Source organism: Pneumocystis murina (assembly GCF_000349005.2).
Source record: "Pneumocystis murina B123 chromosome Unknown supercont1.1, whole genome shotgun sequence".
Lineage (NCBI taxonomy): Eukaryota > Fungi > Ascomycota > Pneumocystomycetes > Pneumocystales > Pneumocystaceae > Pneumocystis > Pneumocystis murina.
In genome coordinates this window covers 225,378-249,154 of record NW_017802359.1, presented here as the reverse complement: position 1 = coordinate 249,154, position 23,777 = coordinate 225,378, and the positions used below count along the sequence as shown (strand labels likewise).

Here is a 23,777-nt window from a genome sequence, read left to right as displayed (position 1 = left end):
AATGAAATATTTAAAAAATGTTAAGATCCCTCAATATTTTTCATTAAATGTTTATGATATTATCATTGTTGGTGGAGGAATATCAGGATTAACATTAGCATCAGTTTTAGGTGGGTATTTATAAGTTTATATAATATAAATGACTGAAAATGAGCCTAAAAGGGTCTAAATTGGAAGATTTTCCATTAAGAATAGCTTTAATTGAGAAATCAGATTTGAAAAGTCTGAAAAAATGGGTACCTTTTGAGTCAAAATACTCTAATAGAATAAGTTCTTTAAATTTATCAACAGTTTTGTTTTTAGAAGGTTTCTTTTTAATGATTATAAGATAAAAGTATTTTTAAATGGTTATTAGATGTTGGTATTTGGAAATATGTGAAAAAAGAACGAGTTCAATCATATTATGGGATGCAAGTAGGGTGATTATCAATATAAATAGATTTTTTAGAAAAAAAGTAGGTTTGGGATGGTATATCATCGTCAAGAATTGATTTTTGTATTGGAAATTATAAGGAAAACCAAGACGAATCAAAAGCATTAGCGTTTATGATAGAAAATGCTAATCTTCAATCAGCATTATTGAAAAAAATAAATGAATTTTCTAATTTTATTGATATTTTTGATTCAACAAAGATATCATGTATAAAATATGATAATTGTGGCAATGATGTTTATGATTTAAGTGATTGGCCTGTTGTAAAGTTATTAAATGGAAAAACAATGATATCGAGATTATTAGTAGGTTGAATTTTATAGGTGAATTTATCTTGATAGTTATTAAGATTGGAGCAGATGGAGTTCATTCATTAGTAGGAAAATTTTCTGGAATTGAGTCTTTTGGATGGGATTATAATGCACATGGTCTTGTAGCAATATTGAAATTAACTGATTTCTCATCAGTAAATGAAATTATTACTGCATGGCAAAGATTTTTGCCTTATGGACCTATTGCTATATTACCGGTTAAGAATATTTTTCTTAATTATTATTACTGAAAAATGATATAGCTTCCTAATAAATATGCAACATTAGTATGGTCATGCCCTCCAGAAATGGCAGCATTTCTAAAAAGCCTTCCAAAATCAACTTTTTTGTTTTTGGTAAATGCTGCATATAGATTGGACATAGCTGATCTGTCATATATTCTTTCGTTAAAATCTTATTTGGAGATTGAAAGTCAGATTAAATGGCGTTTAGGATTTTATCAAAAGAATGGTCCAGTTCCTCCCTTTGCAGTAGATTTGCAAAACGATACGAGAGAATCATTTCAACTAAGAACAAGACATTTAAAGAGTTATATAAAAGAAAGAATAGCATTATTAGGGTTGGTTTTATTTTTTATCAGAATTTTTGAATAGATATTTTAGTGATGCAGCACATACTATACATCCATTATCCGGTCAAGGACTTAATATGGGCCTCGGTGATGTTAGATCTTTATCAAGAGTTATTTTTAATGCTTTGTCTATTGGCCAGGATATTGGTACGATTACTGTTTTTATTAAATATTTTTAATTATATAGGAACATCTCAGGTACTTAAACAATATGAATCTGACAGATATTTAAAGAATTACATTATGCTTGGTGTAACTGATAAGCTATATAAATTATATTCTACAGAAAATCCATTTATTGTTGGATTAAGAAGTATTGGACTAAGCGGCATCAATAAATTTGACTGGATAAAAAAAACACTTATAAGGAAAGTATCATTGGAATTTTAGCATATTAATATTTATTAATCGATATTATTATTAACATTATTTGATTTTAAATAAATTCTAACATATTTTATAATATTGTTAATAAGAATCTTAATAAAAGGTATATATTATTTTATTTTTTATCCTTAAATCCTTTATTTTCAGCCCTAAGTTTAGCTAATACAACTTCTGAAAAAACATCAGCAAGAACTCGCTTAGATTTTTCAGAAGAATGGTGGCTAGCTTTATCCATTAATTCCGAGATATCAGGACTTGCTGGACTGTCTTCGCTTCCTGGTCTCTCGTCTGCTTCAAATTCATCTGAATCAGCCTCCATTTTTAAAGCCTTAATTCTATTTTCTAATCGTATACTTCCGATTGCAAGACGAAATTGTTTTCTAGCATCAATTTCGGATTTAACATTAGGTAAGATATTAATGTTTGTAGCACTATTCCCTGTAAGCCATCTATGCTTTAAAGCGTCCTAAAAAATGTTAATTAACGAAATATTATAAAAAATAAAAATTCTTTAGCAGTAGGTCTTTCTGATGGGTCAAATTTTAATAAAGCAACAATGAAATCTTTAGCTGTAGACAAATTAAAATTGTATATAAAGATATATACAATATTTACCATCTTGTGATATATTTTTCCAGTATTTCTGATGAAACACAATATTGGCAGAAAAAGTTTCTTGAATCAAGTCATCTTTATCTCTTGATCTAAATGGTGAATATCCACATAATAATGTATAAGCAATAACACTGTATTATTAAAATAAGGGAATTTTAATATAGATATTACCCTAATGACCAAATATCACATGATTTCCCATGTCCACGTCTTGATAATATTTCTGGTGCTGCATAACCATAAGATCCTGCAAGAGTTAAAAGTACTTGATTTTCCTCAACATTCCGAGCAATTCCAAAATCTGCGAGAACTAATGGGGAATCATGATCCGGTGTAAGATATAAAAGGTTTTCTGGTTTAAGGTCTCTGTGAACAATTTGATTATCGTGAATATAAGATAAAGCATCAAGAATTTCTGTAATAATAACTACTGCATCCTTTTCTGAAAACTTTCCATATTCACATATCCTATCAAATAATTCTCCCCCCGTAGCTCTTATAATTGTCACCCTTAAACTTGATTTTTATAAAATATACATACAATTCTGTAACAATATAAAATTTTGAATTTGATTCAAACCATTCTTTAAATGTTACAATATGTGGGTGGTCAAGACGCTTTAAAATCTCCATTTCTTCATAAACCATACTTTCATGCCCCTTAACTGACTGTTTATCAATAATTTTCACTGCAACTCGTCCATATTCATTATGAACTGCTTCCTTAACAACACCATATGTTCCTGCTCCTATACGATAATAATTTAAATATTTTATCATTTAAAAGCATCATAAAAGTTTTACCAAGTGTTTTTCCAAACTTATAATTCTTTTTTTTTAAATAACCTGATGATTGCTTAAAATTCTTAAGAAGTGATGACATATTGATAACTTAAAGGGTTTAAAGTCTTTAGAAAAAATAAGATATCTCCAGAAACTAGGAAATATACTGATATTTAAGATCCTTTATTATCTTCCTATATGAGTTGTCTCTACTGCGAAGGTTAAATATCGTGAGGTTAAAAAATATGTCTTTCAATAAATATAGATTTCTTAAGTAAAAATATCTAAAAAAACTAATTTAATGTTATTTTTATTTTTTTTTTGATGTTAAAGTCTTAAAAGTTGTAAAAAAATAAAGTTAAAATTAACTAAAATAATGTTTTTATTTAAGAAAACTTTAAGAAAATAGTTTTTTTGAATAGTATCCTGAAGAATATAGTCATATATTATTTATTTTAATCAAGAAAAATACCTGTTGTTAAAATACCTACAAGTCCTAATATAGTTGGTAGAGGCTTAATGCCAGATTTATAAAGACGAATAATAGAAGTTGTAGTTAATAAAGAAGATGTAACTAAATAGTTTTTAAATAAAAATAAAAAGATATTTTAAAGATTAGGTACAAAGTGCTAATTGATAACCAGGTGATAGACGATAATGAAGTAAAATGCCTATTTTTTATTTAAAAAAGAATAAATAAAAATGTAGAATTATACTGCTACAGCCATACATTGTTCCTATAGCAGTTCCAGCGACAAGACTTGGAATGCTTCGTTTACGAATATACCCAGTTAATCCTCCAATATATACTATATTTTTAAATTTTTTTTTTAATAAAAAAAGAATAACAAACAAGAAAGAGCAAGAATACTTGAAACAGGATCCATACTTTATGATTTATGTATGGATTGCACTTTTTTTATAAATTATTTGCTGTAGAAAATTGATGATTTAAAAGAACGAAAAAAATTGAGAAAAATGTATTTAATGTGTGAATAAACATCTTAAGGGCCATGAAATTGAGCTATTAAAAAAGATTATACATTTCATTTTGAAGAAAAAAATAAGTATTATGTAAAAGATAGAATACCTTCGTTAAACTAGTAGACTTAAGGTTAAAAGAAATATTAATGTATAAAAAAATATAAGACTTTTATTATAGCCTCTTAAGATTAAGAAAACTATCTATAAAAGTTTAAAATAGTTAATCTTGAAAATGATTTATTTATAAGAATTCTTAATAAATAACAAATGCTATATAATATAGTTAATGATGTATTTAAAATTAATAAATTAATAAGTGTACTATGCTTTTATTTATAAAACTTGGTTATTTTATGCAAGTGTGTAATTTTAAACACCTATTAAAATGTTATTTTTATTAATAAAAAAAGGTATTAACTATTTTTTTGAATAATTGAAAGTCCTTTGTCAAGAACTTCTAAATAGTTTTGAAACTCAAGAAGCACTTTTTCTAATTCATTAATAATAGAATTGTTAGTAGTATTTCCACCAGAATTTGCATAATCTGATAAAACCTCTAAATTTAATGGTATTAATGGCGGATTTTTCCATACACTAGACAATGTAGAATCTTTTAATGGTATATGAAAGTTCGGAGATATAGATGGTTGAGATGGTGATGGTGGAAGAAAAATTAGATCATCCATTCCTGAATATTTAGAGACTGGAGAAATATTTTGTGTTTGAGACTATTTTAATATCAATTTTGTAAAATAATAAATTATAGATAGATACTTTTGTATTTAATAAAGGAATCTTTTGATCTAAAGCATGAGACATACTGTTTGATGTATTTGATTGATCTTTTACTGAAATATGTTTATTTTTATTAGATGATTTAGAAGATTGACGAGAATTAAGTTGAGGTTCTGGAAAAATTTTTGATGAAAAAACAGAAGAGGTGCTCTTAGACGGCAAATTAAGTGATTGACTACATGAGTAAGACGGTTTTAATGGAGTAGAACCAGGAAATTGTAACGGAGACGTTGGTATCATACGTGGAAGATAATCTACTGAGACAACAGGATTTGATTGAGTAGATTTTGAATAATGATGATTAAACGATATTTGAGAAGACTCGGTTTGACTATGTATTTTAGGTTGTAATGAATTTGAATTTAACTGTTGAGATTTTAAATTGTCATTTTGTAAAGAGCATGCCAATGAAGGTGCAAGATCTATATTTGAAATATCAATAGATATCTGATTAAGTTCATCTTTGAAATCATCCGTTTTAGTGAAATTTTTAGACGAGTTTATAAGAGACGATGTTATATAAGTGTTAGGTTCAGTTTTTTCAGATTCCTGAACAAAAAGTTGAAGAAGGGGATGATTCATTTTAGTATTATTTAAAGCGTTATTGGAATTAGGAGATTTATTTTTTAAAGTTTCATTAAGATATATTTTATCTTTTAAAATTAATAATATTTATGCAAAAAAAATAATAAATATACCTTTCTCGTGTTTATTTAGAGAATTTTTATCCTCAATATCAAATGTTTTGGTATCAGGATACCCCTGAACAGTATCAAAAGTCCATTCTTCAGTAAATTGATTATCCATGTTATCAAATTCAAAATTTTCATCATTTATTTTATCATTTACATTAGCATTGAGGGATTTACGTATTCCTGCATGTTGACACCAAAGCTCATAACGTATTAGTAATTCTTTCAAAATAGATGTAGGAGTTTTCATCGTTTGCTTAATAAATTTTGTTTTTAATAATTCCATAGCACTGGGTCGCTCATTCACATCCTCATTTAAACATATAGCAACAAAGTCTTTTAATTGGGAAGAAAATTGTGTACCTTCCAGTCGAGTAGGAGGGGAACGTGGAATCAGAATAATTGCACGCATAGGCTCTTGATCTGCGAAAGGAGGATTCCCCGTGGCAATTTCATAAATCGTAATTCCAAGAGACCATATATCCGCCTTGAATTATTAATATAAAAAAAACTATTATCAATATATAACTTTAAAATTATAAGATGCACCTTCTGTAATAACCTCAGGTGCCATCCAGTACGGCGTTCCAACAAATGTATTTCTCTTAAAATTGTTTGCAGTTAATTGTGCAGCTACCCCAAAATCACATAATTGTACCCGACCGTCGTTGGTAATAAGAATATTTGCAGCTAAATTTATTTTTCAATAAAATATTCAATATTAAATACAAAACACCATACCCTTAATATCTCGATGAATAATACCCGAACGATGAATATAATTTAAAGCAATAAGTATTTCACGAATAATTACTGAAAGATATTTTTCTTCAATACGACAACTTTTCATCTATTATTTCATATGGCTAAATTCGATGGATAAAACTAGTTTATCTATTAAAAACATACCAGTGTCCGTATACTTCCTCCTTCGCAAAAATCCATAATTACCCAAAGCCGCGTATCATAAAGAAAACTACCATGATATCGGACCACGTTTTGCGCATCCACTTGCTTAAGTTGTGAAAGCATAGAAATCTCACGTTGAATATCTGCAACATCATCCTCTGTTGTATCTAAATTAAGTACTTTAATTGCTACAACTTGTTTCGTTTCATTATGAATTCTAAAAAAAATAAACTTTAATTTGTAATAAAATAATAATAATAATAAAGGGTTACCCCTTATATACAGCGCCATAAGAACCTCTCCCTATCAATTCTTGTAGTGTATAAAGTGGTTTTGCTATAGTCATTTTTTCAAAACTTTTTATATTAAAAGAACGCGTCCGACTCGATAAACCGCATTCTATTTTTTATATATTAAGTTTGTTAAAATTAAATCCCTTTGTTCTATAAAAAATATCTAAATAATATAATATGTGAAACATTGAATGTAAACATCTTTATGAATATGTGTAAAAAAGACTTTAACTGATTTTATTATAAATTGTTAAGACAACAGCTTTATTTACCTTAAATAAAATCTTTTAGATAAATTTATATATATGATTGTTTTATACAGCCTATTATTCAATATTATAATTCAATTAATTCATATAATTTTAAAGTTGTAAATTCTTAACCGTCTTTTTTAAAAAAGTATAATAATTTGTTACTGTATAATATTATTTGCCTTGCTTTTTATGTTGCTGTAAATCCGTTATTTCCATTTTGCTTCAATTTCAGTAGATATACATAGATACATATCATATTAATCAATTTGTAAATTTATAACTGTTAAATTTTTTAAAAGTTCGTCTCTAAAACTTTTAAAAGCTTTCTGCTAATGGTTTTTTGGATAATTATTTTCAACTAAGGATGTGTACATGGTTATAGAAAGTATTTATAGTCTTTCTTTTAGATAATTTTTCGGAACCCATCCTTCTAATCCATCTTTTCTTGCTAACCACCATCCTAATATATTTATAAAAGTTTTACTACTTAATATTGTTATTACCGTTAGTTTCTTTATGTATAATATAGAGAATTTCATCCTTTTTAAAAGACATTTCATTAGAAGTTTGACCTTGGAAGTCATATAAAGCAACATAGTAAGGCCCTAGATTATTTATAGGTGGAGTAGGTGATTTTCTAAATGGTGGAATAGAAATATATTTCTTATTCGAAGAATTTGTTTCAGAAGTTAAAGAATTTTTAAACGTAAATAAATTTGATGTGTTAATTTTTGGTGTTTCACATGTTATGGTTTTCTTCTTAAGAGTAGTTTTTGGTAAACTATTAGATGGTTCTCCAGGAAGAACATATACAATACCACTTTTATATATATTATTCGTAGGAATTTTTGAATTTATAACGAATTTAACAGTAGAGATCTTCCCTTGCCTTTTATTATATTCAATACTATCTTAATATTAGCATTATAAAATTCAAAACAAACATTACGTAGATCCTATTTGAAGATTTAAATTATATAATATGTGTTTTAAACGAGTTATAAGTTCTGTTTTAAAAACGCATGAAAAAAAAAGATCCGGCTCATTTTTATTATCAAGTTTAAGACAAACCCAGTCATCACTCAAGGATGAAAGTAAGACACAACGAACATTATTTAATTCAATAGATCTTTCAATAAAAATATTAAGTTGTTTGTTAAGAACAGTAGTTGCAAATATATAAATCATTTTATTTGTCTAAATATATAAATGGGAAATATATAATTGGGGTAATTCTTACCATGATAAAGTCTTTTGGTTTTGTTTTGCTAGACCGACCAAGTTTAGAATATAAAAGTTCAATAGTACATGAAAATTCTACTTTAAGGTCTATTATATTAGAAAAGTGTATAATTATGTAAATATATTTACCATTAATATTTATAGCCTTTTTATACATTTTTCCTAAGTCCCCGTTGGAATTGATGTCCAAATAATCTCCTATGAAATATCTACTATACAGTAAGCTAGCAATACGTCTTTCTTTTCTTCCTCCAAGAATTCGATGTCCTTCATTTCGAAGTCGAATATAATATATTATGTTCTTATTTTTTCTCCAAATTCTTTGAATTTTTATAGCACATTCATTACGATATTTTAAGTAATTGCGCCATGCACGTTGTATTCTAATGGCCATATTGTGCCAATATTTATCTCTCATAGATTCCATAGAGAAAAGAGTTTCTGGATGTTTAATAAATACTTTTGTTATTCCTATCTGAAATTCTGAATTAGGTACAGATATATCTTTAAAAATCTGCTCGCATGCTGAACGAGAACTATGTTTCCAAATATATTCCCCAGCATAGCTACATTTTCGCGATAATAGATAAAATCTTTCAACAAATTTATCGAATGTTTGTCTATATGCGAATCCAGCTCTTCTAATCCTTATATTTTCTTGTAGACCTAAATATTTTATTTGATGAAGGACTTCTTTTTCATTATATTCTGTTGGCGATCTGTTCGAATTTGGTTTAATGGTTCTAATATAAGAAGGCTGACATTTCATTAAATTATCCATTAAAGTATTTGCAGAAAGCTTAAGAATATTATTGATAATTAAAAAAAAAAAAGAATATACCTTTATTTTATCTGCAGATGTAGATGGTCTTTTCTTAGAATCATTATCTACTTTTTCTGGGAATAATTCATGCAGAAATGTATTTTCACTTTTAGCAATTAAATTAAGCAAATCTTTAAGTAAATTGTCTTTATTTTTCTCTGTCATTCCATGAACAGTGTATGTTACATCTCCTGCATAATGCTTAATAATAAATTGACTTTGTCGTTGTTCAAAATGAGGATTAGATGTTAAAAGGTTAAGTTTTTGAATAAATGAGCTATCAGCTGCAACAGAATCAGCATGCGCAGTAGCTACCGCATCATTTAAAGCTGCAAATATTCCAGGAGGATATTTTGCTTCAACAAGATCACATACAATTTTATTGTTAAAATAATTTATTGGTGTCCATTTAATTTTTTCACGGATATATTCTTCTTGTTCTGCTTTTAAAGTAAGTTCGACAAAAATTTGCTAAATATAATATTAGAAATATTTAATCAATCTTATAAAATTTCATACTTGTAATTTTTCATTGACATAATTAATGCAAATTTGTTCAAAGCTATTATTTTCAAAAATTTCAAACCCGTAGATATCCAGAATTCCAATTGTATAAGAAATATTTCCACGTGCTTTCATACTTAAATTTATTTTTTTTAATATCCATTCAAATAGGTTATTATAAATAGATTTTGCTAATGCATCTTTTGTAGAATTGGCCTGAAGGGGGTTTAATGGTACATCGTAAATAGATCTTCTACGTCCACTTTTTTGTGTCTCTAAAACGCGACTAGTTAATGCTTTGTTGATAGATTTTTCATCCACTTCCATAAGATACGCAATAAATTTTGTAACTGCATCATCATAAATAACTGCATTTCCTTCCTTATCTTCTTGAAATTGAATATTACCAAGCCAAAGAATTATAGAAAGCATTTTAAATATATTATCCTTATCACTCAAAGTAAGTCCTATGGTTTCCATTGCTTTGCATGTTTCTAAAAAGTCTGATGAATCATCCATTCCTTCAACATTAAGGCATTCAGAAGTGCCTGTATAAAAATACGATTCAGGTCCTTGAATGCCAAACATTTCTTTAAATATTAATAAAATGAAAAAAATAAATAAATTACCTCTATAATATTGGTTAGCGCTTTTTGTAAATTGATAAAATATATGAAAATTTCTTTCATTTTTTATTTGACTAATAACTCTGCCTTTTTCAAGTAAATAATTTGTAATATTTGCACCTACAGGCTCTGAATCTGAATTGAACTGGATCTCTAAATATTTCCCATGACGTGATGAATTATGATTTCTAAGAGTTTTTGCACATCCAAAAGATTCGAGTAACGGATTTGTTGCAAGAACAATATTTTTAATTTCTTGAATTTGAGATGAATTTCCCTTGGAAACAGAGGCTATATATTGCATAATACGCTTTGCTGCTTCTGTTTTTCCTGCTCCTGACTCCCCACTAATACAATTAACATTATTAACAATTTGTATATTGCGAAACCTAATAATAATACATTGATTTTCTTTATATGCAGCCATATTATAAAATGCATTTTCTGCAATAGCATATACATGAGGTTTTTCCTAAAAACATGTAAAAATCCTAAACAATTGCAAAAAAATAATTAATCATTATAAAAACATACTTCTAACCTATTTTTTCCTCGGTATGAATGTAAAATTTCCTCTGTATATATTCCGAGATCTTGAAAAGGATTAACACTAATAAGAACATGTCCAATATACGTCTTAAATTATTTAATTAAATTCTATCTTTTCAATACTCCAACATACATAAATTTCTTTATTTTCAAATCTTTTTTTCAAATTATCATTAATAGTTTCATCCCCAATTTTTGATAATAATGTAAGATCATCAACTCCAATACTTTTTTTTTTTATTTCCTTATAAAATGTCTTTTTTTTTACTTGATTATCTTTAGAGTTATTTATTGACTTATTTTTATCTAAATTTTTATGTAAAAAACCTTCCAAAGATCTATCTCGTCTAACAATTGCCTATATTATTGTAAATATTATTAAAATCTTATATTTTTATAAAGCTTAGTACCATAAGTTATTTTTTAATTTGTTCGATATCGAGATTTCGCTGATAAAACATATTGATTTTAGAGTTTTATTATTGTTTTATTAAAAAATCATTTAAATAAAAATAATAGAATATTATATTTTTCATTAAAAAAGGCGTAAATTATTTTCAGACATTTTTTTCAATATATCTAAAATTTTAGATATCATTTCTTTTCTTGGTACAAGTTCTCCAGTATTTTGTTCTCCTAGTCCTAAAACTTTAATACGAACTTGATTATTTGCAATTTCATCTTGACCAAAAATGACAGCAATTGGTATTTGATCTTTTTCAGCTGCTTCAAATTGTTGCCGAAATTTAGGTTTAACTTTATATAGAAATTGTGTATTTATTCCAGAATTCCATAATTCTTTACATATTTGTAATCTTTCTTTAATCATAATTTCAGATTTATTTCCTGTTCCAAATTCCATTACATAAACATCAGTATTGTTAGTTTTAATTGTTGAAGTAGAAAGACGAGATTTTAGAATTGAAAAGATACGTTCAACACCAATAGAAACACCGATACATGGAACTTTTTTTTTTTTTGGTGAAAACATTCTAACTAAATCATCATATCTTCCACCAGCTGCAATAGATCCGATTCCCATATAATCACTTTCGATTTTATTGAATTGAAGTTCTTTCATATTTGAACAAAGATTAGATATGGTATTCGGTTCAAAAACTGCTTCATAAATAAGCCCAGTATAGTAATCAATACCGCGTGCCAATGAAAGATCAAAAGAAACCTAAAAAAGTTAGTTACTTATAATAATGAAATATTTAATATCCTATATACTTTAGAATGTATATCTAGACATTCAAGGTAATTATATAAAATTTCCATATCATTTACTCCTTCAAGAGAAACCTCGTGATTACTTAATAATTTATCAAATCTTAACTCTTGTAAAAGATTGCTTCCTCCTATATTTTATTTAAATTAAGCATAAATGTTTTTTTATAAGAAAAACCTTTTTTTCTAATATAATTACCGACCTTATCAGCTACTGACTCATCAAGTCCCTTTTCATGTATCATTTCTTTCTTTATATCGTCCCATGGCAACTACAAATTAATTAAAATAATAAAAAATACTTTTTGATTAAATACTTTGTCTAGTTTATCAATTGAACTAGAAATAGCCCGAAATTTTTCCTTTGGAACACCACATATATCAAGAATTCCATCTAATATTTTACGGTGATTTAATTTAATAGTATAGTTTCCTATATTTAATTCATCAAGTATTTCAACAAGAATTTTAAGGATTTCTGCATCTGGTAGCATTGGATCATAAAGACCTGCAATATCAAAGTCACACTGATAAAATTCCCTCATACGACCTTTTGCTAGTGCTGGTTGATCTCTTCGATAAACTTTAGCAATATGATATCTTTTAATATATTGGATTGTAGGATTCATAGCAAGATATCGTGCAAAAGGGACTGTCAAATCATAACGTAAGGAACACAATTCTCCTCCCTGATCTTGAAGATCATAAATAAGTTTACTTTCTTCTCCATATTTTCCTGCTAATATTTCTTTCAATTCAAAAGTTGGTGTGTCGATTGTTATTCCTCCGTGACGTTTAAATACTTTTATAATTCTTGAAAATATTTCTTCCTTTATAACCATATCTCTATCATCCCAGTCTATATAATTTGGTTTATTATAGGTTTTTTTTCTAAAAAATTTCTACCTTTTGTTCCCTTATATTGTAAGCTTTTTTTTTAAATAATTCTTATACCTTTGGAGTTTTAAGAACAAACCCTCCCTTTTCCTCAGTAGATCTTTCTTTTCTATAGATTTCCTTAACATCTATTTTTATTTTTAATTTCATTATTATTTTTTTAATCAATTAAACCTTTTGATTTTTTTATCTAAATATATCAGCAATTTTAACTAATTTTGAATAAAAAAAAGACATGGTCATCTGTTCCACTACATAGAATATTTTCTTTTGTTTTTTCTTCTTTTTCTATCTTTTTTTCATCATTTTTCTCAGATTTTATTTCATCTTTTTCCATTTTCTTTAATTCTGCCATATATATGATTTTAAAATCCTGTTTTTTGCTGCTATAATATCTTGTGCAGGAGAAACCTATATGCTTATTTAAAGTACACTTGATAATATAGAAAGTCTCTATAATTTTAATTTTTTTTCTCATATAAGCATTTGAAGTGCTTGTAACGATAGAAACCTCTTAATAAAGACTTAAGAGTTTAAAAGATGTTAACTAGAAATATTGATATTGAACAGATTAAAAGTAACAATGTTAAGTCGTTTTTAGAAGTTCTTGACTCAGTTTGTGGCAAAAAAATATTAATTCTTGACCGTCATTTGAATGGATTGATTGGATCTCTTGTTAAGTTTTCAGTACTTCAAGTGACTAAATTTCTTTTTTTTTTTTTTAATTTTTTAACTTTTTATTAGGAACATGGTGTTGATAAGGTTTTTTGGCTTTCAGAAGATGTGCCATCTTCACCATTTCCAAAGCTCTATATATGTCGTCCAACAATAGTGAATATGCGTATGATTATAGGTAAATATAGACTTGATAGATGAAATTTAAAGTAAAATTATATGGGATTCTGAAAGAAATTAGGCCATGTTCGAGTTGAGCGACATTTAAAGACGTTTCATTCAACTTTGTATTTGGTATCAAGAAGAACAAATGTATGTGATAAAATTTTAGAAGAAGAAGGTGTTATGGGTGATCTTGTTATTGAATCGTTTCCTTTATTAATGATTCCTTTTGAATCGGATCTTATTTCTTTGGAATTAGATGACAGTTTTAAAGAAATTTATATGGTATTTAATTTTTCTGTTGAATCTTTATGAAAAATCTTTTATTTTTATTTTAGGATGGAAATATTTCATCTATTTATCATTCGGCGCATGTTTTGATGAAAATTCAGTCATTATATGGGTTGTTTCCTCGTATTCTGGGTAAAGGTGATAAAGCAAAACAATTGAAAGATCTTTTATTTCGTCTTCGACAAGAATATTCATTAGAATATCCTTCTGAATCACAACTTCATAATCTAAGTACATTTATTGATACTCTTATTATTGTTGATAGAGAATTGGATTTTATAACACCTTTAATGACTCAATTAACATATGAAGGACTAATTGATGAAATATATGGGATAAAAAATTGTTAAGTCTATATATAGCATTTTTTATTTTGAAATTAACATTTTTTAGCATATGCAGAAGTTTCAGCTAGGCTTTTTTCTGATTTAAATATACAAAATAGCAATAATGTTTCTGTCTCTTTTGATATAACAGATGACAACTTTAAACGGAAAAAGATTTTATTAAATTCTTCAGATAAAATATTTAACGCAATTCGTGATAATAATTTTGCTACTATTAGCACTCATTTAAATAAGATTGCTAAGCAATTATTTAACGATTATGAGGTTTTAAACTATGATTTTTGGATTATCTATTGACGATTTCAGGGACGCTATCAAGCCAAAACTGTTTCTCAAATACGAGATTTTGTTAGCAAATTAGGTGGTTTACAATCAGATCATAGATCATTAAAATTTCGTAACCAAATGTTTTTCTATAAAAAAATGCTATTAACTTTTATAGATATAGCTTTGACAGAAGATATTATGAATATAACATCATCTGATACGTTTTTAAAAGTACTTGAGGTTCAGCAAAGTTTAAAACTATTTTTTTTTTAAAAAATCTCTTATTTGTTTAGATTTTATTTCTGGCATTAGTAATTTACAGAATCCTATATTGGAAGAATTAATTTCTAAAAATGTTCCTATAACTACTGTTTTGCGTTTATTATGTCTTGAAAGTGTTATTTTTGGCGGTATTCAATCAAAAGAATTAGAAAATTTTAAAAGGGAATTAATACATGTATTTATTTATTATTTATATTTTTGTTTTTTTTTTTTTTAATATTTTAGGCATATGGGTATAAATGCATTTTGGCATTTTCAGTTCTTGAGAGAATTGGTCTGCTTCGTCCTCGAATATCCAATTCATATAAAATATATAATTCTATCAGTAAAGCTTTTCGACTAATTGTTAATAATGTTAACGAACATGATCCTGATGATATTTCATATGTTTATAGTGGATTTGCGCCTTTAAGCATTCGTATAATTCAATCTATAATTCAGAAACATTCATTAAAATTAAATTTTAAATCAAAAGGTTCATCATCTAATTGGAATGAATTTGAGGATTCTTTAAAGATGTTGAAAGGAGAACTTTTTGATGAAGTTCAGAAAGTTGATGATATTATAAGTTTTAGAAGTAAGTTTGTTTTCTTTATAGAAAAATACAATAATAATGTTTATTTTTCAGGATTGTCTAAAATCCAAGAAAAAAAGACAACGATTATTTTTTTTTTAGGAGGATGTACATTTACAGAAATAGCAGCTCTTAGGTTTATTGCTAAGCAAGAAAGTAATTTGATGTTTATATTTAAAAATGAAATATTATTAATAAATTGATAGACTCTAGAGAATTTATTATTATTACAACTTCAATAATTAATGGGAACATCATTATAAATTCTGCATTGCCAAATGTGTTTTCAGCTTTTTAAAATTGTTTTATATATTTATATAATCTTTATATTTTGAAAAATATATTACTGTTGAAATTTAGATATATTTTAATTTAAGATTGAGGTTAAATGGTATATTTGGGTCAGTTATTAAAATTTCTTCATCATTATGGATCAATTCTTCTAAAGATTTATTTAAGTTGGGTCTTGTAGCTTTTTCTAATTGTGGAGGTGTTTGTAAATAAAGATTTTTTGATCCTGTCCTTAATGAAGGTCTTTTCACATTTCTAAACTTAGGTTATATATTAGTATTATACTTTTTGGAAATAATTACGTATTTGGACTTTCAATAAGTTTTTCAATAAATTCATTTAAAGTTATCTTTGGATCAACTTCATATACTATAGCTAAATAGCCACATATTAGACAATCCGGCTTCTTTTGAAGTTGAAATGTATATATATAAACAGAGTCTGTTCCTGTATACATCATATAATTGTTAATATATGGGTTACATGTTGTTGCAATTTTAAATGCTTCATTACAACAAGACGCTTGTTTAAAAGAATTGGTTTAACTTAATGAATAAAAATAATGATTTACCTGCTATTATGGCATTTGAGCTTGCTACAGTTGGAATAATGTTTTTTACAACACTTTCAGTAAAAAAAGGTGTTATTCCTGTAATATTAAATTGGTTAGCTCTATTTTTGGCTGTTTCATAAATCCATTTGATATGGTCCGAATTGTCATTATCAATTGTTTTATCTAATTATCAGTTAAAAAAGAATTACAAAATATATTTTACCTGGAAACACTTTAGGCCATTCAATAATTAATGCCCATTCAATACAATGTTCAGGTAAACGTGGAGTATTAGTAATAGTACAGATAGGATATGTCTTATTTTTTATATGCATATCAAGCGAACATTCATAACAAGAACTAATTGTCGGTAGTATGACACGTACTTGTCCTCTAAGTCCTTTAATATTTTGTAAGCCGAGATAATAATTATAATTTTTTCAACCTTCAGTTCCTCCATCTATAAATGGTTTTAATGATTTAGGGCATTTTGGATCTACCAAATTAACAAGAGTAGAATTTATCCATCTTCGTGCTTCTATACTATCTAATCCAGAAATAATAATATCAAATTGCATGTAAAATGATTCATCTTTATCTTGAATTTTACAATGAAATCTATTTATAATAAATATTTTTATAATATTTATTATATTATTATATTCTTACGGAGTTATATCAACACCTTTGATACGTTTCATAATATACTTTGCTGCACATATTGCTTTTGGTTTTCCAATATCTGAATATCTGTTTTTGTTGCTTTAGTCTATATATTTATTACACATATATTTACTTAAATAGAAATTGTCTATTTAAATTAGATAATTCTATTGTATCCATATCAATTATTGTGATATTTTTAAAGCCGGAAAGAGCCAGATTCTTTAAAATTTCACAACCAAGTCCACCTGCTCCAATAACAAGTACTTTACATGTATTTAAAAAATTATGTACTTGTTTTCCTGGTATAAACTTTATATCTACAAAAGGACCAGATCGATTAAGAATGCGTGAAATATACAGCCATCTATTGCTTTTGCCGTAGTTTAATAATTTGGATTCATTTTTATGTATTTCTTTATTAATTGGCATTAAAAAGTTAAAAAATCAAAAATATTTTATTTTTATAATATATCTTTTTAATTGTTTATTGATAATATATTAAAAATTAATTATAAGATTAAGATTAAAAAATATGGTATGATTTCTGTGGATTTTAAAGATGGATTTATAATATTAAGATTTTATTTGAAAGTTTTAGATTTATAATAAAAATATGTAGAAAAGGTATATATGAATAACATAATAATAAATATATTACATAGGATAAAAATTATGATGTATCTTGCAAAACACTTTTGATTAATAAACATTTCTCTTTTAAAACATATATACTTTTTAAAAATAATTCATCAGATGTAATAATACCAGTACTTTCAATACTAAAAATAAAATGATCTCGTACTCGTCCAAGTTTTACTTTATCTTTGAACTCATTATAACGAAGACATTCTCTAGAAACAGTGTCTTTTCTTGTGTTTGCTACTTTGGCAATTTTTCTATTTTGTTCATCTAAAACGATATCTATAACACCTTCTGGAAAACAACATGCAAATTTCTCAGCATCATCATCATAAATTGGTTCTAAAATATGAATCGTTGGCAAAAGCCTATAAGATGATGTTGATACAGGACTATATTTTGCATGATCTTGACCAATTCCTAATACACAATGCATAGTAAGATCAATTTCCTTTATATACTTAATAAATATAAAAAAATATAAAACGCACCTGTCCAGGACGTAATTTTGCAATTAATATTTTATCATGTACAGCTCTTATTGGATCATCTTTAAAAATCTCAATTTGACGACCAGCTGGTTGCCATTGGATATCTCCACTATAAACTAAATATGTTAAAATAATTAATAATAATAAAATTAAATACCTTTAGAATTAATATACAACTTTTCAGGATCTGTTTCATTCTTAGATGCTTTAGGATTTCTAGTGCAAGATACTTTAAGTGATAAAACAACTGTATCATAATCTGTAGGTTTAGGTTCTTGATTTTCACCAGGTTCTTTAAAAAAATTAATATAAATACATAAATATAAATATCCCTACTAATAAACCATGTAAAGAAATCCGGATTTGCTTTAATAGGAATTAATCCTAATCTTTGTGCAAGAATTTCATCTTGAATAATACTTGTATTATTATTAATAAAAACATATTCAACTGCTATTGTAGGTATTTCTGCTATTAATATTCTACGAAATGAATTCACAATTGAACTATCAATCCCAATAAGGTCAAATTCTATATTATAAGCTGATAATTGAACTATATTTTCAATTCGAAATTTCTTTTGCAATATTAGTCATATTTTTTCCTTTTTTCCTAGAAAAAAAGACCTTTTTGAATTCTTCAATATCCCATGAATATTCTTCTCCATAAAAATGACCTGGAAAATCTACATTTGTGACCTAATTTTAATTAAATATTTTTTACACATTTCTATCAATTATACATCTGTTATCTTATCAATTTTGATGCCTATTTCTCTTCTCTATATATTTTTAGTGCTTTCTATTGAAAATATTGTTAAAAATATTAATTTACCTCTTTTTTAAAGGTTTTATTGCTCATTTTCTTAAGTCTTTTAAAACATTTGAAATATACGATCAACCGGAGTTTTTAAAAAAATAAGAAAAGGTGAATTTTGCGGGAAATAAAGGGAAAATAAGGATGAATATAAAAAGAATAGTGTTTTCAAGGTATATATCTTGTCGTTCTTTTTTGTTTCATTTAAATTCATTGAAATTTCGAGTAAATTATCAATCTCTATCATCTATTACTTTTCCTAAATTTTCAGAAAAAAATGACCAAAATTTATGGAAAACAACACTTACAGAGGTAAAAGAAGATGGATCAATTATTGATGGTCAGTAATGTCTTTTTTTTTTTAGAAAAAAGAGTTAAAATTGGGCTAGAAAAAGATTCAAAATTTGAATCAAAAATTCGGCATTTTACAGTCAATTTTGGCCCGCAACATCCAGCAGCACACGGTGTTCTTCGTCTTATTCTTGAGTTAAATGGAGAGGAAATTTTACGTGCAGATCCACATGTAATTATATCTTTATCTATTAAAAATAAAGATCAACTATTTTAGATTGGACTTTTACACCGAGGTACAGAGAAATTAATTGAACATAAGACATATCTTCAGGCTTTACCATATTTTGATCGACTTGATTATGTCAGCATGATGACAAATGAACAATGTTTTTCTCTTGCAGTTGAGAAGTTGCTTAATATTGAAGTACCAGAACGTGGCAAATTTATAAGAACAATGTTTGGAGAAATTACAAGGATCTTGAATCATTTGATGGCAGTTTTGTCCCATGCTATGGATGTTGGTGCTCTTACTCCATTTCTTTGGGGATTTGAAGAGCGTGAAAAATTAGTATTGGATTTTATATACATAAATGTATGGTAATTTGCTATAGATGGAATTTTATGAGCGTGTATCAGGTGCAAGACTTCATTCGGCATATATACGTCCTGGTGGAGTCTCTCAAGATTTGCCTCTTGGATTATTAGATGATATTTATGCTTGGGCAACACAATTTGGAGATCGTATTGATGAAACAGAGGAGCTATTGACGGATAATAGAATATGGAAAGCTAGAACTGTTGGAATTGGACGTGTTACTGCAATGGATGCTCTGAATTACTCTTTTTCTGGGCCAATGTTAAGAGGAAGTGGTATTCCATGGGACATACGAAAGGTTGCACCTTATGATGCCTACGATAAAGTAGAATTTGGTGTTCCAGTTGGACAGAATGGGGATTGTTATGATAGATATTTAATACGAATGCAAGAACTTAGAGAATCTTTAAATATTATTCATCAATGTTTAAATAAAATGCCAGAAGGACCAGTTAAGGTTGATGATTGGAAAATTTCACCTCCACCAAGAGAAGTAATGAAGGAAAATATGGAAGCACTTATCCATCATTTTTTACTTTTTACTAAAGGTTTATACACTTTATATTTACAAATCTATATTAATTTGATATTAGGATATTGTGTTCCTCCAGGAGAAACATATACTGCTATTGAAGCTCCAAAAGGTGAAATGGGTGTTTATATAGTATCAGATGGAAGTGAAAGACCATATAGATGTAAAATTAGAGCGCCTGGATTTGCGTATATTTTCTATTTTAGTTTTTTTTATACTAATCATTTAAGACATCTTGCTGGTGCAGATATGATTTCTAGAAATCATTATCTCCCTGATATGGTTGCCATTATCGGTAACATTTATTTTTTTATAATTTTCTTTAATAGTTTTAGGTACAATGGATCTTGTTTTTGGAGAAGTGGACAGATAAATTTCCTTTTCTAATATTCAAGATATTTTTTATTAGAACTATTCAAATAATTTACAATATATCTCTTTGCATTTTTATTTTTCAACCTGCAATATTTACTTTTTCATTTTTAGTATTCAATATGTACAAATATTTAATATATCTTTTTAATGAAAACATAAACATATTTCTCATTTTTTATATTTTATTATTTATATATGATATTTATTAGTTTTACTTTTTATATTAAAAAATATTTAATAAACACTAGATTGACTATATATTCTTTCATTATTTCTTCTTTCTAAACTTATTTCTATATTATAAACCTAGATTATTCATCTATAAATATTTAATGCCAAAATCGAAAATAAATATCGTATATTGTTGCTGATCTTAAAAATCAAAATAAATAGAAAATTAAAAAAATGGCACTTACATGTACTGATATCATCAAGGTATATTCTTTATATTATTTGATATATTCTAAGATAATTTAGTTTCTTTTTGGTAAAATAGGTGTTTTAAAGATAAAAAAATAATACTATTTAGCTATAATATTTCCACCATTAGGTGTTTTTCTTGAAAAAGGATGTTGTATAGGTATGTTATTAGCTTTATAATCTTTTTGTTGTTTTAAGTTTACAATTTAGATCTTTTAATAAATATCCTATTAACTCTTCTTGGATATATACCGTAAGTTTTTAAGAGATAAATGCCATGTTAATATATTAAGAGGAATTATTCATGCCCTATATATTATCCTCAGATACTAGGAAAACGTTATGAATTTTTCAATAAAATAAAACCTATAGCTTTATACATTTTTGTTTTATCGAATGTTCTATTTTTTTTGTCTTTTTGAAAAAATTATAGTGAACAGAGTTTTTTAATGTATTCTTTTTCATAATTATTTATCTAATTGTCTGAATAATGACACCTTTAAATTTTTGTAGAGTTAAAAAGTTTTTGTAGAAAGATTATAAAATTATTTAAAAATAATAATGTTAAATATTTAAAAATATTCGCCCGAGTTTCTTATAAATAACCTGGATATTTGATTTTTTTTATAATTTTAACAAAAATATATTATATATATAAGTATAATAATATTATTTTTATATGTTATACGATTCATCTATTTATTGTAAATAATGGAGGTGTATAATAAAACTGAAATTATTACTTTTAATGTTCATTATTTTTTAAAATTAATATTTTGTTCTCCATTTTTACACGTGGATACCACAATTTCGCTAAAATACCTATAGAATTATTAAAATATACCTTTTCAAGCCCGCAATATCCTGATATAACATCCTTTATAGTCCAATTTCCTTTTAATTTGAAATTAGATGCGTCGCTAATAGCCCAATTAATGGTTTTTAAAAAATCATAACTATTTAATTTTGTTATATCTTCTGTTTTATCGTATATAATTTTTTCATTATCATGTAAAAAAAGAGATACACCTGTCATACAAGTATATACATCTAAATGAACTTTTTCTGCTACTTTTAAATTTATCTCTGTGAAAATATTTTTGCAAACCTTTCTCGGATAAATCAAGATTATGAAAAGCTTTTAAGGACCACGCTCCAGGATAATTTAAACTGGATATCAAAGACATTACTAAACTTGCAGAAAAAGTCATTAAAACTGCTATAATTAATATTAAAAACGCTATCGTGAAAACCAATGATTTGTATTTTCTATTGTAACTAAACATATTATTAAGAAACTTAACTTAATTCACTTATAATCTTACATCCACGTTGCTCCGATAGCAGCTACAAGTGTCAAAGATGGAATAATGTATACAATAAATCTCCATTCTTTATGTGGTTGTAGTGAATAAATAATAACATATGAGATATTTGGAACCAAAAGATTAATTGTATCTTTAGGGCGTTTAAAAAGAGCAATTCCCCATAGAATAAGAAAAAGAGGATTTAATAATAATTTCGGTATATATTTAGAAAAATATGTATGCCATGCCGAAACCTTTTAGTATACAGTTATATTTTTTTATAATAAAATATTGAAATTACCCCCCATTTTGAACTTTTTTTTTCTATAATATTAAAATAAAATGCCATTCCTTCTGGCCATAAAAAATACTTTTTCCAAAACCATGAATCAACAATAATACTAAAAAACAATCCCAAAATGCCACCAAAAGAGAACACCTTAATCATCTCCTTTATTGTAGTCTTATTACTAAACCAAAAATATATTGCATGTGTGATAACCAATATTATAATTTCAAATCTAAAAACTACTGCCGTAAATGTCAAAATAAATAATCCTTTTAATATGTCCTTTTTTTTATATTCAATAAAATATTTAATCGCTATTGTATCTAAATTCCTGTTACATAGTTATTCAAAAATAAATTTCTCAATATATACATATTCCAAAAGCAAACATGTTTGGTAACGTTCTTGATGCATAATACATTATATGAAATTGTGATGCTTGAAAAATCCCATACCATAACCCTGTATTTATACCATAGTGTCTAATAATTTTATGACGAAATATAATAATAGCTAATGAGTTGTATATACCCAAAGTACCTCGCACTAAAAATACCATTAAATTAAAAGATTTTAATTATAAATAAATTCACCCAGATATTGAATTTTAGATTTAGATACTTTTTTAAAAAAAAGTTTTTTGATAAAAACTAATGGTGAAACAATACTTGCTGTTAAAACTGCTCCTATAAATGTTCGAGGTACTGGACCTGGAAATTTAAAACAATCATACTTTTAAAATTATTATAAAAAATTCAAATAATAAATTTCTTATACATTTTTTAATCCTTCTCTTGTTATTCCAAAAAAAAGAATATCATGAATTGCTTGAAGATTCATTGATTCTTCAACTTTTGTATATGGTGAAATAAAAAGATGTGTTAATACTAATAAGATAATTATAATATCTATGAAAATATATTGTCTTTTCATCAATGTATATGAATTTTTAAGACTATTTAATAACATTTGTAACCTTGTTAGTATTCGAG

At 26.3% G+C, this 23,777-nt stretch overlaps 12 protein-coding genes across 12 annotated transcripts; 4 read left to right on the top strand and 8 right to left on the bottom strand.

Annotated features, from left to right (window-relative positions):
- Position 1: 1 nt before the first annotated feature.
- PNEG_00394 (ubiquinone biosynthesis monooxygenase COQ6) lies at positions 2-1,726 on the top strand (the record flags this gene model as incomplete). The annotated part of the gene is made up of 8 exons (XM_007874077.1): positions 2-110; positions 163-306; positions 356-414; positions 460-738; positions 783-962; positions 1,008-1,324; positions 1,368-1,483; positions 1,524-1,726. The coding sequence occupies 8 exons, from the start codon at positions 2-4 to the stop codon at positions 1,724-1,726; spliced, it is 1,407 nt and encodes a 468-aa protein (XP_007872268.1).
- Positions 1,727-1,838: 112 nt separating this feature from the next.
- Positions 1,839-3,221, bottom strand: PNEG_00393 (hypothetical protein; the record flags this gene model as incomplete). The annotated part of the gene is made up of 6 exons (XM_007874076.1): positions 1,839-2,161; positions 2,209-2,292; positions 2,339-2,469; positions 2,510-2,833; positions 2,880-3,087; positions 3,143-3,221. 6 exons carry the CDS (start codon positions 3,219-3,221, stop codon positions 1,839-1,841), a joined length of 1,149 nt encoding a protein of 382 aa, XP_007872267.1.
- Positions 3,222-3,518: 297 nt separating this feature from the next.
- PNEG_00392 (hypothetical protein) lies at positions 3,519-4,008 on the bottom strand (the record flags this gene model as incomplete). Its single annotated transcript, XM_007874075.1, has 5 exons — positions 3,519-3,547; positions 3,594-3,695; positions 3,745-3,792; positions 3,838-3,930; positions 3,975-4,008. 5 exons carry the CDS (start codon positions 4,006-4,008, stop codon positions 3,519-3,521), a joined length of 306 nt encoding a protein of 101 aa, XP_007872266.1.
- Positions 4,009-4,474: 466 nt separating this feature from the next.
- Positions 4,475-6,847, bottom strand: PNEG_00391 (hypothetical protein; the record flags this gene model as incomplete). The annotated part of the gene is made up of 8 exons (XM_007874074.1): positions 4,475-4,482; positions 4,524-4,833; positions 4,880-5,553; positions 5,599-6,079; positions 6,122-6,282; positions 6,334-6,442; positions 6,502-6,718; positions 6,774-6,847. 8 exons carry the CDS (start codon positions 6,845-6,847, stop codon positions 4,475-4,477), a joined length of 2,034 nt encoding a protein of 677 aa, XP_007872265.1.
- Positions 6,848-7,437: 590 nt separating this feature from the next.
- PNEG_00390 (hypothetical protein) lies at positions 7,438-11,205 on the bottom strand (the record flags this gene model as incomplete). The annotated part of the gene is made up of 12 exons (XM_007874073.1): positions 7,438-7,508; positions 7,552-7,955; positions 7,998-8,245; positions 8,289-8,377; positions 8,420-9,089; positions 9,132-9,584; positions 9,633-10,207; positions 10,247-10,590; positions 10,633-10,715; positions 10,778-10,879; positions 10,926-11,150; positions 11,203-11,205. The coding sequence occupies 12 exons, from the start codon at positions 11,203-11,205 to the stop codon at positions 7,438-7,440; spliced, it is 3,267 nt and encodes a 1,088-aa protein (XP_007872264.1).
- A 122-nt stretch (positions 11,206-11,327) lies between these two features.
- Positions 11,328-13,274, bottom strand: PNEG_00389 (histidine-tRNA ligase; the record flags this gene model as incomplete). Its single annotated transcript, XM_007874072.1, has 8 exons — positions 11,328-11,975; positions 12,026-12,153; positions 12,201-12,294; positions 12,340-12,881; positions 12,929-12,938; positions 12,977-13,047; positions 13,094-13,109; positions 13,155-13,274. 8 exons carry the CDS (start codon positions 13,272-13,274, stop codon positions 11,328-11,330), a joined length of 1,629 nt encoding a protein of 542 aa, XP_007872263.1.
- Positions 13,275-13,459: 185 nt separating this feature from the next.
- On the top strand, positions 13,460-17,075 carry PNEG_00388 (hypothetical protein; the record flags this gene model as incomplete). Its single annotated transcript, XM_007874071.1, has 11 exons — positions 13,460-13,615; positions 13,664-13,772; positions 13,836-14,041; positions 14,095-14,392; positions 14,441-14,658; positions 14,701-14,791; positions 14,837-14,911; positions 14,955-15,118; positions 15,169-15,520; positions 15,572-15,673; positions 15,724-17,075. 11 exons carry the CDS (start codon positions 13,460-13,462, stop codon positions 15,813-15,815), a joined length of 1,863 nt encoding a protein of 620 aa, XP_007872262.1. The 3' UTR covers positions 15,816-17,075.
- PNEG_00387 (hypothetical protein) lies at positions 15,874-17,456 on the bottom strand (the record flags this gene model as incomplete). Its single annotated transcript, XM_007874070.1, has 7 exons — positions 15,874-16,063; positions 16,111-16,330; positions 16,380-16,544; positions 16,585-16,761; positions 16,807-16,979; positions 17,031-17,111; positions 17,158-17,456. The coding sequence occupies 7 exons, from the start codon at positions 17,454-17,456 to the stop codon at positions 15,874-15,876; spliced, it is 1,305 nt and encodes a 434-aa protein (XP_007872261.1).
- Positions 17,457-17,697: 241 nt separating this feature from the next.
- Positions 17,698-19,018, bottom strand: PNEG_00386 (hypothetical protein; the record flags this gene model as incomplete). The annotated part of the gene is made up of 7 exons (XM_007874069.2): positions 17,698-18,117; positions 18,158-18,273; positions 18,315-18,449; positions 18,494-18,734; positions 18,784-18,855; positions 18,900-18,938; positions 18,992-19,018. The coding sequence occupies 7 exons, from the start codon at positions 19,016-19,018 to the stop codon at positions 17,698-17,700; spliced, it is 1,050 nt and encodes a 349-aa protein (XP_007872260.1).
- A 61-nt stretch (positions 19,019-19,079) lies between these two features.
- PNEG_00385 (NADH-ubiquinone oxidoreductase 49 kDa subunit, mitochondrial) lies at positions 19,080-20,767 on the top strand (the record flags this gene model as incomplete). The annotated part of the gene is made up of 7 exons (XM_007874068.1): positions 19,080-19,313; positions 19,363-19,496; positions 19,542-19,835; positions 19,879-20,410; positions 20,456-20,582; positions 20,625-20,689; positions 20,730-20,767. The coding sequence occupies exons 1-7, from the start codon at positions 19,118-19,120 to the stop codon at positions 20,765-20,767; spliced, it is 1,386 nt and encodes a 461-aa protein (XP_007872259.1). The 5' UTR covers positions 19,080-19,117.
- A 407-nt stretch (positions 20,768-21,174) lies between these two features.
- On the top strand, positions 21,175-21,446 carry PNEG_03601 (plasma membrane proteolipid 3; the record flags this gene model as incomplete). The annotated part of the gene is made up of 4 exons (XM_019757759.1): positions 21,175-21,204; positions 21,247-21,256; positions 21,299-21,349; positions 21,400-21,446. 4 exons carry the CDS (start codon positions 21,175-21,177, stop codon positions 21,444-21,446), a joined length of 138 nt encoding a protein of 45 aa, XP_019613318.1.
- Positions 21,447-21,934: 488 nt separating this feature from the next.
- Positions 21,935-23,754, bottom strand: PNEG_00384 (hypothetical protein; the record flags this gene model as incomplete). Its single annotated transcript, XM_007874067.1, has 7 exons — positions 21,935-22,254; positions 22,298-22,467; positions 22,515-22,750; positions 22,798-23,108; positions 23,158-23,331; positions 23,379-23,517; positions 23,563-23,754. The coding sequence occupies 7 exons, from the start codon at positions 23,752-23,754 to the stop codon at positions 21,935-21,937; spliced, it is 1,542 nt and encodes a 513-aa protein (XP_007872258.1).
- Between the last annotated feature and the right edge of the window lie 23 nt (positions 23,755-23,777).